We start from the raw sequence: 12,009 nt of genomic DNA on the forward strand, positions 1-12,009 counted from the left end.
TTTTGTGTGGGGAATCTGTGAATAGGTGTGAACAGCTGAAACATCAATAGGAGTCCTGGGAAAACCTGGTGTTAATGGAGCCAGGTGTCAATAGGTCTTGCATAGGACCCAATTTCAACCAAGTTTTATCTGTTGGACAGATGGCCTCGCATTTGCCTCTAGAATACTCTGGTCACAGAAGAGTTCATGGTCGACTGAATAACTGCAAGGTAGCCAGGTCCTGCAAAATAACCCACATCATTACCTCTCCACCGCTGGACAGGTATGACAGCTCCACTTTGGTCTTATCTGTCCATAGGACGCTGTTTCCAGAAGCCATGTGCCTTGTTCAGATGTTTTTCTGCAAACCTTAGTCATGCAAGTATGTTCTTTTTAGACAGTAGATGCTTCCTCTTGGCAATGCTTCCTAACAAATCAGATTATGTTTTTTTAAAAAAAAAAAAAACATAACTAAAGATTACATGGTTTGCCTTATTAAGTTCAAAAGAAATAAAATGAGGCTGATAATGGAATAACTGTTCATAGCTACCATACCATAAGTGATAACATTAAGTAACATTCAAAACAATAAATAAAACCCTGAAGGTATATTTCTTTAATTAATAGTAAATAATAAAAAATATTTATTCACACCCAATCACATAACCATGTAAAATTATTTATTCCCTACATAATAACAATATGTTAACAATGTTTAACAGTAATATTATAATATAATGAATTGTTATTAACTGATTCATTTAATATGTTAACAGATAATCCTTTCATATAACCTAAAATAATAATTTTATAGCAGTAGCAGTCATTATTATGCAGTTTGTACTTTAAGAATTGTCTATGTTAACTAATGCATATACAGTATGATATAGAAGAGGGCAAACATTTCTCGCTGGGTGATATTAAAAGAATTGCAAAATGTAGATTTCCATTGAATGCACTGGAACACAGAAGTGATTATAAGTGTATAGAAGTACACGTGTATTGAAGTACAAGGCCAAAATGTCTCTACCACGAACCTGAAGAACTACATATTGTACATTTTAGATAGAAGTCGTGGCTAGAGTTAATTGGCCCTCTTGTCCAGTCGAATCCAGATGCCCTTCTCTGGACGAAGGATGAGCTCCCCCAGGGGTCTCAGCTCTTCACGACTCTGACACGCCTGGACGTCAAAGTGACGCAACACGGTAGCAAGAACCACCTTCTCTTCCATCAAAGCAAAGCGCTGGCCTGGAGTTACACACAAACACAGGATTTCTACATTTCTTCCTCATGTTATATACAACTGTAATCTCTGAGATCTAAGTTTCAGTTCAGTGCTGGAAGGCAGGAAACAGGGCTGAAATTATTCATCTCTGAAGGCATATCTTATTCTTTTACACACCACCACCCGTCTCTCTCACTCTTTCTTTCTTTCATACACATCCTCACTCACACTTTATGAGAGACACTCTGTCTCAGTCAACAGTGGAAGACAGGTCTGTTTTTTCTGTTTTAGCCGGCCATGCTAAAAGGGTAATTGATTCTGGGTGGGCTGTAAATGCATGTCCAAGAATTGCAGTGTAATGGTGCTGGGACGCCATATCATAACAAGTGGACTTGCTAATGCGATGGGACTTGGCTGATAAAATGATATAACCCTGACCCAGAAATTTCAGTCCCTGAAAGTTTTCATTTCTTCCCTTTATAGTTTGGAAAGTGCTTTACAAAGATCCAGGTCAAACGCTGGTTTGCTGTGAATGAACAACACATGGTGTTCATCAGCATCTCATCTCTATTACACATCAGCATCTCTATTACATTCTCTCTTACCAATGCAGTTTCGAGCACCGGCGGAGAATGGAATGTATGAATATGGGTGTCTTCCTGTGCTGTTTTCTGGAAGGAAGCGCTCTGGTCTAAATTCCTCAGGCTCTGGAAAAAAACGAGGATCACGATGCAGAGCGTATGGGATGATCACAGCATTTACTCCTTCTGGAACTTTGAAACCATCTGTAGAAAAAACAGGAGAGGCTTTTTTTTCTCCCCAAAAAAGTGAAATCTTTGTGATGATGAATAACACTGTTACAATACAAAACAACTGTGTTTCTATTTTAATTTCATTCCAGTTAAATGATTTCCTTCAGGCAAGTAAGAAGGTTGGAGCTGTTTAAAATCTGACTTATGTAGAGAAAACATCTGCTGTTTCATTGAGACGCAGATAGCGATTTCAGCGATCCATGTTTTAGTGCATCAGATGAAGATGATGATGATGGTGATGAAGATGATGTTAGAGCCTACTTATTTGACAGTCCTCGCAGATTCTGCGCGCAAACAGCGGCACTGAAGGGAAGATCCGCAGACTCTCCTTTATGACACACTCGAGATATCGCAGCCTTTTCAGGTCCTCCACTCCCACAGGGCGTAGAGATGAACCTGTCCGACAACGCACAAAAACAGTGAGAGACAAAAAGGGCAAAGTTAGAGGTTTAACAACCAGTATGGTTTAAGTTTTGACTTCAGAAGATAATAAGCCATTTAGTCTTTTCAGGTGACATGCAGCTGAGATTAAAAAAAGGAAAAAAAAGAAAGAAATTTCATAGTTTATTGAATAGTGCTTACATCCATATTATTTAGGCATGGGATTGTCAAGATAAAATGTGTTTAAATTATTGTTCCTACTGTAATACAGTATGTAATCTTTAACGGTTACCAAAAGGTGATCACTGTCCTATTATTTTCTCTTATTACCATTTTCCATAAATATTGTTTTTATTGCAAATAATAATCTGTTCACATGACAACATTTTTGGTGGTAAATTGTCATAAATATTGTTTACATAGCAAATGGAACAGAACGTGAGGGTATAAGCAGTGTTACCAAACACCTCCTGTAGCTCTGCCTGTAATTTCTTCTGGACTTCTGGATGAGAGCCTATCAGATGTAAGGCCCAGTTCATGGAAGCTGCCGTGGTGTCATGTCCCTATTAAAGATACCATGAAATACAGGAATCAGGCACATGCTGGTCCACTTCTGGTGTATTGTTGTGTGTTCTGCACTCACCTCAAACATGAAGGTGTCCACTTCCTCCTGAATGTCTTCATGGCTCAGCACAGTACCAGAATCATCTTTGGTTTTTAACAGCATGTCCAAGAAGGCCCTTCGCTTTCTCAGGCCATGGTCTGACTCACTATCAGATCCTTCACTTGCACACTCTGCTCTCTCTTTGATCACCTTCAGAACACAAATGGCAGGGAAGACTTAAAAACACACTGAGATTTTGGGTCATCAACTATACAGTGGGGGGAAATATGTATTTCATCCCCTACAGATCGGTGTTAAGTTTGCCCACATACAAAGAAATAAAGGGTTTATAATTTTATATCAAAGGTTTATGGTAAAGGATTGAAACAGAATATCAACCAAAAATCCAGAAAAACCGTCAGCTAGAAGCTTGGTGAGAAGGAGACAACTGCTGGAGCAAGTTGCAAATGGAAGAAATACAAAGTAATCATTAACGGCCCTATGTGCAAGATTTCACCACATGGCGTAAGAATAATCATGAGAAAAATGAGGGACCAGCCCAGGACTACACGGGAGGAGCTTGTGAATGATCTCAAGGCAGTTGGTACAAACCATTGGTAACACAATACGCCTGCATGGATTGAAATCTGACAGTGCATCAAGGCTTGAGGTTTGCCCATGAACAGAAAAAGATTGGGATAAACTGATGTGGTCAGATGAGACCAAAATTGAGCTCTTTGTCATCAACTCGACTTGTTTTTGGAGGAAGAAAAATGCTGACTATGACACTAAGAACACCACAGTCCCTACAGTCAAGCACGGAGGTGTAAACATTATGCATTGGGGCTTTTTCTCTGCTTAAGGTACAAAATGACTTTGCTACACTGAGGGGCCAATGGATGAGGCCATGTGTTGTAAAATTTTGGATGAGAACCTCCTGAAGATGGGTTGTGGACGAGTCTTCCAGCATGAAAATGACTCCAAACATACTGCCAAGGCAACTAAGGAGTGGTTCAAAAATAAGCACATTAAGGTCATGGAGTGGTCTAGACAGTCTTTAGACCTTAATCCAATAGAAAATTCACAGAGAGAGCTGTAACTTCGAGTTGCTAAGCAACAGGCAAAAAACCTTAAACATTTAGAAACAATCTGCAAAGAATAGTGGATTTAAAATCCCCAAATGTGTGCAAATCTGGTAAACAACTACAAGAAACGTCTTCCCACTGTGCTTTCCAGCAAGGGTTTCTCTACCAAGTACTAAGTCATGTTTTGCTTGGGGATCAAATACTTATTTCCCTCATTGAAATGCAACTTAATTCATAACATTTGTATCATGTGCTTTTTCTGGATTTTTGGTTGATATTCTGTCTCAATCCTTTACCATAAACCTATGATAAAAATTATAGACCCTTCATTTCTTTGTAAGTGGGTAAACTTAGAAAATCTGTAGGGGATCAAATACTATTTCCCCCATTGGATATTTCCTTTAAAAGTTTTACCATTTTAGCCCCAAGTCATGTATGCTTTAAAAAAGAATAGAAATTACCACAACTTAAAATTTATTATATTTTATTGTATAATATTTTTGAAGGTTTTTACCACCTTATTTAGGTAAAACAGTGGTTAGCCAGTTACAGATGATTTATGCAGGTTGCAATTCCTGACACAGCTCTCCCCAAAATATCAGATCTTAGGATTGGAACTAGGACTCATGTAACCACTTTATATATTAATGTGTGTTGTTTATATTTATTATTTGAAAACGCATTGTGTCAATTATGTAAGGGTAATATATAATGGTAATATACAGTTAGGTCAATAAGTATTTGATCACCATGTGATTTTGCGAGTTCTCTTACTTAGAAATCATGGAAGGGTCTACACTTTTCAGCATAGGGGCATTTCCACTGTGAGAGATAGAATTCAAAAAGAAAAATCCGGGAATCACATTGTATGATTTTTTTTAAACAATTTATTTGTGAATTACTGTGTCAAATAAGTATTTGATCAATTGCTTATCAGGCAGATTTCTGACCCTCAAAGACCTGTTATTTTGCTTTTCTGTAAGTAAGCCCTTTGTAATTTTGTTTTGCAGACTCGGTTTCCCAGAAGGCACCTCGGTCAGGTGATGCGGGAGCACACCTGAACCGAGGTAGGTCGTTAAATTTTCAATAAAGAGCTGATTAGTCTGGGAAACTAGGTTGAGCATTAAACGTTTGTACGCACTGTCGAGTGGGCATTTTGTTTTGTTTTTCTTTTTCTTTGTTTATATGTTATTTTATTTTATATTGTTATTTTGTAGTTCAAGTTAACCCATAACTACTAAGCATGTCCCTAGGCTAAATGTGTTTGCATGGACGTCTTTGGTGTTCAAGTGTGTGTGGAGCTGATTCGGTGTTAAGTCATGTCATGTTGTGTTGTGTGTTATAGATGAGGTGAGTGGTTAGCTCTGTCTGTCCCTTAGCCTAGCCTCTGAGTGTTCCGAGTCCCTAGTGTTGTGGTAGCTATTTGGTAAGTGTAGCTAGTTGTATGTTTAGCTATAAGGTAAGTGTAGCTATGTGCATGTTGGGCTAAAGACATGCTTAGCTAGATGTATGTGTAGCTGACTGCCATGTTTAGCTAATGACCATGTTTAGCTGATTGCCATGTCTTTAGCCTTAGTCCTGTCTCTAGTCTCTCCGAGTCTCTTGTCTTGTCCCTGTTTTCAGCTCCATGCTTAGTTTGAGACTGTGTTGTGTCTTTAAGGATGTGTCTCTACATAATGCTTATACAGTAGTTATGTGTAGTTGGTGTCTTGTCAGTTAACCAAGTATATCAGCATGATGCTTGTGTCTTGTCCTTTAGCCTGGGTATTGGTCAGTTATGAGTTGTATAATTTAAGTGTTCGTTTCTTTGTTTTTGTTTCTTTGGGAGTCCTGTTATGGTTATATCCTGAATAAAGACACTCTTGTTCAAAATCACCCCTCTGCGCCTATGCCTGCCCTTTTCTGCCCATGACATTAAACATCAGCCAAGACCACCCAATCATGACATTTTCACACATTTAAAACATTCTTTAGTGTTTGGTGTGGTGAAAATAAATGGTGTAAAAAAAAAAAAAAAAAAAAAAAAAAATCAAATAACAAAAAAAATTGACGGTGAAAAATGAGTGACAAGAAAAAACACCAAGTGAGCAACGGTGTCGGTGCAAATGCCTTGTTGTAACTTAATCACTCTTTACTATAGTGGTGAGCAGAAAAGTGTCTCAGCAAAAGCCCACCCTTGGTTCCACTCTTATTTACAACTGTGGCCTGCCGGTCCACAGTTGTAAATAAGAAACCTGTTCTTAATCTGTCTTGCCTGCTTTAAGGTAAATAAATAAAATTTATTTTATTTTATTATGGTTTTTTTTTTTTTTTTTTACTGTTCAGGTTCAGTGAGTTAAACCCAGTCTGGTGATTCTCCTCAGATGCTTTTTGTTTTTTTAAACCATTCTGATTAAACTTCAAAGTTTACTTATGTGTGAGATATTTAAACCAGGCCATCTGGCACCAATAACTATTTTGATCTTTGATGTGAACATTAAAGTTCTTGACTTGTATCTGCATGATTTAAATGCAGTGCCTATGCTGGTGCCATATGATTAGCAATTTGTTAAGTGAATAAATGAGCCGTTGTACAGATGTAAAACACACGTGTAAAACACGTACTGGTATTTGGATGCTGCAATTTGAAATTGACCCTAGGTTTAAATGATTGTGTGAATACAGCTGGGTATGATGCATTGTGCATTGGCCCAATCTAAGGATAGGCTTTGGAACCACTGAACACCTGACCAAACCCATTCCCGAACCTGGAACTGGATAATTGTCTGGTCCATGTCTGCACCATGGGATAACAAAAGAGGATTGAAGGAAACCCACCAAGCAGACAGAATTCCACGCAAATTAAACTCTCGAACCTGGAGGTGCAAGGCCAAATTGCAAGCCACTATGCCACTACACTGCCTACTACTACATTTGTTTTCCATTTGGTTTTCAGTTGGTGGAACCATCTGAAACTTGTATCAATCTATGGAAGTGTATTACATATGTAGTATATGAAAATAATAATATGAAGAGTAATCATTAAATTTCTAATATATACAGTACATTAGTCTAATTGTTTAATAAATAAAATAATAAAAGTCACTTACACCTGCAGTGAAGGAGTGTAAAATCCTGAGTCTTTTCGCATGCTCTTTACCCTCTCCTAACATGTTATAAATCCAGTCGGGCCACCACCATGGTGATCTCTGCCTCCGGGTAATGATGTCACTCATCCTGCAGGAAGTGATTTTATTGAACAGATTGTAAATGTATGTCCCCCACTGCATGGTATACATTTTTCTCAAGCCCAGTCACATGACCCCTATGTAATGTCCATTACTAATCACACAGACCTGTCCGCCATTCACACTTCATGTGAATTCACACCTCATGTACTGTCATATCCTAAACCTTCACACTCATACACTGAAACAATGAGCAATTCCAAGCTCTTTGCCGTTATCCATGTAGTTTTGCTCACAGTCAGAATAGGTCTGCTAGTCTGTTTTTATTTGACGATCGCATCAGTGTTTGCCCAAGTTTGATATTGATTTTTGATTTGCCCTTGTTTGCCTGACTGCCCACTGTGCTTGAATCGCTGCATCATACTTGACAAGCACAGTGTGTGATGTGGCCTTAATTTACTTTTGCTTATTCAGTCACATTAACATCTGTATTAAACTAATTTATGTATTTATTTTATTATTATTATTTTTTTATTATTCTTAAAGAAATGACCAAAGAGACGTGTTTGTAATGATTTATGAATTTAGAAGGGCATAGCCTGACATTCATACCAGTGGCAAACACACTGTGGTGTCTCTATCAAATCAATGTCAAACTGTTAATAATAACAGTAAATTTGGTGGCCTGTTTCATGTGAGAGGGTGAGAAGGTTTTTTTTATAAAATGCACCTACTGTATATAATAGATCATAATGGGCCTATTGATATGTATAATAACATAAATACTTACTTATACACAGTCTGGACATATTCTGAGTCAGCATTGCTCTGCGCATAAATCTTTTTGCCCATTGCTGTTTCTGTGTTGTGTGAAAAACATGCTATTAAACAATATTAAAATTCATGAAAAGACTGAATAAACAGATATACCAAAAAAAGTCGCTATTTCAGAAGGCCCAAATTATTGGGCTGCTGGAGATTTTAAATGACTAGAACCGGGTTAAGAAACCTACAGCACATACACACACACACAAAAAAAAAAATTAGAAGAGAAGTGCTGAACCATCAGCTTTGTCGAAGTAAGGTAGTCGCAAAAGAAAAGTTGCAAATGTTGCATGGAAAAAATAGACAGTAATATCCATAACTATGTTTAATAGTAAAAGTTAGAAAGTTTCCATACACTCACAACGTGATGAGAACTCACAGGATTGGGATTTAACAGCTGTATGGCCATAAGAAAACCTCTCACTAGTGAGGCTAATCAGAGATTTGTTAGGGAGCATAAATATTGGATTTTGATCAATGGAAAAGGTCAGATGGGCTGATGAGTTCAGATTGACCCTATTCCAAAGCATCAGGGTAAGAAGAGAAGTGCATAAATACATACATCAGGCCACTGTACAAGCCTCGGGAGACATTGTTATGATCTGATGGTTGCTTCAGATGGTCAGCTAATGACCTGAATGTACTGAATGACCACATCAGTGGGATTGTTCTTTCCTAATGGCACAAGCATATTCCAGAACTCAAATTGAGAGAGTGGTTAGGTTAAAGTTAGGTTAAATGCTAGCCGCAGTTAGGCATTTCAGTGGTGCAAATGTTTAAAGAAGGCCACATGTTAATGAATGATGATCCTGGCTGAGGTGGCTTGGAGACCACTGGAGTTGTTCCTGTGAACAGGCAGCAAGTGGAATTCCTGGTCCTTGAAAATCAAAAGCTAATTTTTTTTTACCAACTTGTGGAAGAGGGAACTGTCTAAGGGAACTGTAAAATCATTTATTAACATCACTTGCCCATTACAGAATCTCAGGATCTAGGCTGGGTTTTGCAAGTTACTGAGAGTTCCTGGGAGGCCAGAATTCAGACGTTAAGCAAGCAGTTTAATCATGGCTCCGGCACATCGAGAAAAGTTTCTACCTTAATGTAATCCAAGCACTAGTGAAATGCTGGGCTAAACGTGTTTAGTGTAGCAGTGTATATGTGTTATGTTATTCTGCACAATCAAAAGTCCTAGTTTGACTTGAACCCTCATAAAATAATTTCTTAATTAGCAGTTAAGAGTTTAATAAAAATAAATATACTTAAGATTAAAAGATATTTTAAAATGATATACAATACAAAGGAAATTTACCAACCGCATATAATGTCCAAGGCACAGAGTGTAATGTAGCTGAAGCAGTTAAATGGTTCTCCGTCTACATGTTTCAGCATCTTCTGGATCAAAATTTCACTCTGTTCATTCATTACCTCCAGGAAGTCAGTGAGGATAGAGAAGTGAAATGTTGGGGTCAGCATTTTGCGTCGACTGCGCCACTTGTCTCCTGTACTGTATTATGTGGAATGCAAATTATGAAATCCACACAGTTTACCGTACTCAAATATCCAGATGTTTTAATGTTTGTTGAGAACTGCAAAAAGCTTTTTGCCATCATGTAACTGTTACTTTATGGGTATTATAGCATGCTACACCTGTTCCATGAGATTTTGCCCCAAAATTAATGATGATTATAGATCCTACCATATAGCATGACATGGTTTAATTTAATAACTTCACAGTTAACATTGATTACTATTGTGCTTGAAATTGACTGAAACTGGTGACAAAATCATGGGCACCCAAAGCTCGGCCATGGCCACAGAGACCAAAGGCCAGCCTGTCTTGTTCAATTTCACAGTAAAGCCACAAATCACAAAAAAAAAAAAAATCAAATGCACAATAAAAAGAGCAAAAGGCTGGCAACCTCACCTTCAAATTACCCAGATCCAAATCTGATCGGGCACCCATGGCATGCTTTGGACTAACAGGTCTAATCTATGGAGCCCCCATCCCTCAACCAAAGTATCCACTGCCAACGTCCTAACACTACTACTACTACTACTACTATAATAAAACACAGCAGTGGTCCTTCAGACGATATCAGACTACCTTTCAAAGAATTGTTCCTAGGTGAAGCGCCCATTACCCTCAACTCAGCAATCACAAAACTGAAGTGATTTAGCTCCAAGCTAAGAAATCCTTTATGTGGGACTTATTAGTCATCACTGACACCCCTGACTGAAAAGCTACAGTATGTGTAGATAGACTCAATTACTAAGCACCAAGACGTCCCACAATATCTCAATACTCGAAGAATATTACCTTTCTCTTATTATTTCTAGACATCACGACTGCAAATTGCTACAGGCTGAACATCCCACTCCCAAAAGAATGTTGCTGATTGCCTGACTTGTAACCTCCCAAAATTCTGTCCTAAGCCTGCAAACCCTGCTCTCCCACTCATCTCCTACTGAGCTTCTTGTTGCAGAAAAAACAAATTATTTAAAACTGCTGCCCTCACATTTTATTTATATAGGGCTATGCAGTCTTCAATGTACAGTGGTTAAAAACTACATAACTGCATACCAACTCAAGTCTTTAAATTCAATGCAACTGAAAAAAACTGTCTTTAATTTTTTTCTCCCCTTCTTTCCTTTAAGACGAGTAATATTTAGGATAATCTATTATTTGTTTTCTCTGCATTCACTTGGCATTGGTTGCCTTTTGTAATACTTTGTGGTTTATTCAAATTTGAGTACTTGGGTTAAAATTAACTGGCCTTTGTCTCTAGCAGAAGCATGGTGCATGCAGCATATACTGTAGTTTGCATGTACTACACATGCATAGTGGTTTTTCTCCCACAGTCCTAAGACATGCACTATAGGCCGATTGGGATCTTTACATGTGTGTGTCTCTGTCCAACCCGTGTGCCCTAAGTTTCCTGTATCCCATAAAGTCCTTCAGTAACCCATTGGAGAATAAGTGGCTTTTGTCTGCTTAGATGGTTTAAGCACTTGTTCAAACCAGCATTCTTGTCAGAATCAGTGGTGAACATCTGCCATATTGACAATCTAAAGTTCTTAATTTAAATAATTATTCAATTAATAAATCCAACATAAAATCCGTGCCATTCCCAGTAGGCAGTCGCTGCATTTGTGTCTGTACCTGGTCAGTAAACCTGTGCCAAGCCAAGGGTGCAGAAATCTGTAGGGATAAGATTTATCTAAATGCTTGGAATTGCTGAGGACAGCCTGAGGAGGGAAAAAACAAACAAAAATAAATGTCTTGCCTAAAACACCCATTAATAAATTGCTGTTATCTTTGAGTTTTATGTGGAGCAAACACTCCAGTCTTGGCACTTTCCCAGCATCACACAGTGTGACCATATGAACATGATTCATCACAGTTTGTTGCCAGAAGAGCAGGTAAAGTAACTAATGCTTTTAACTATACACACCTCAATTGTCTCTGCATGATATAAAACAAGGAACGGGATGGGTCCCACCCAGACCTTCGCAAGAGGTATGTGTCTGTATTCATTAGTCCCTTCAATAATCTGGTTGAAAAAATCTTTAAAATGACATATAAAGTGCAATGCATGATTTTTTTTTTATTGTATACAACAATGAAATTCCAGTTTCAATAGGGAAACATGCCAAAATACTACATATTTACAACACCTTACCTCCCCCATCGGCTTTGAACTGCAGAGCATTACCAATAAATGGGAAGGCGCCTTCCATTCCTGGAATTGGCTTCATCTCCCTCCATGTATGTATGTATCTTTTAATTGGAGAATATAACACAAACATCAGCAGGATTATAGAAGTTATGCTTCCCAGAGTGTATAATCCAAACAGAGTTTCCATTTTGCAGTAATGGAATTGAAATCAGTTAATGTTCTGAGGTTGGATAAATCCCACTCACATGAACTTCAGA

The 12,009-nt window shown here is 38.0% G+C and overlaps 1 protein-coding gene across 1 annotated transcript; it reads right to left on the reverse strand.

Annotated features, from left to right (window-relative positions):
* Window positions 1-977: 977 nt before the first annotated feature.
* On the reverse strand, window positions 978-12,009 carry LOC128531862 (cytochrome P450 4V2). Its single transcript, XM_053506026.1, has 11 exons — window positions 11,756-12,009; window positions 11,528-11,640; window positions 11,236-11,321; window positions 9,389-9,579; window positions 8,044-8,113; window positions 7,176-7,302; window positions 3,041-3,211; window positions 2,858-2,960; window positions 2,278-2,412; window positions 1,810-1,989; window positions 978-1,227 (listed from the first exon to the last, which is right to left on the reverse strand). The coding sequence occupies exons 1-11, from the start codon at window positions 11,937-11,939 to the stop codon at window positions 1,064-1,066; spliced, it is 1,524 nt and encodes a 507-aa protein (XP_053362001.1). The 5' UTR covers window positions 11,940-12,009; the 3' UTR covers window positions 978-1,063.

Source organism: Clarias gariepinus, chromosome 10 (genome assembly GCF_024256425.1).
Source record: "Clarias gariepinus isolate MV-2021 ecotype Netherlands chromosome 10, CGAR_prim_01v2, whole genome shotgun sequence".
In the NCBI taxonomy this organism is placed as follows: domain Eukaryota; kingdom Metazoa; phylum Chordata; class Actinopteri; order Siluriformes; family Clariidae; genus Clarias; species Clarias gariepinus.

Bases quoted from the DNA above. Each gene is read 5' to 3' on its own strand.
- LOC128531862 (XM_053506026.1), bottom strand. From the start codon at position 11,939: ATGGAAACTCTGTTTGGATTATACACTCTGGGAAGCATAACTTCTATA. The intron at 11,322-11,527 runs GTGTGTATAGTT...TTCCCTCCTCAG, and splicing joins ATCATGCAGAGACAATTGAG to GCTGTCCTCAGCAATTCCAA. The intron at 7,303-8,043 runs GTAAGTATTTAT...CACTTCCTGCAG, and splicing joins TATGTCCAGACTGTGTATAA to GATGAGTGACATCATTACCC.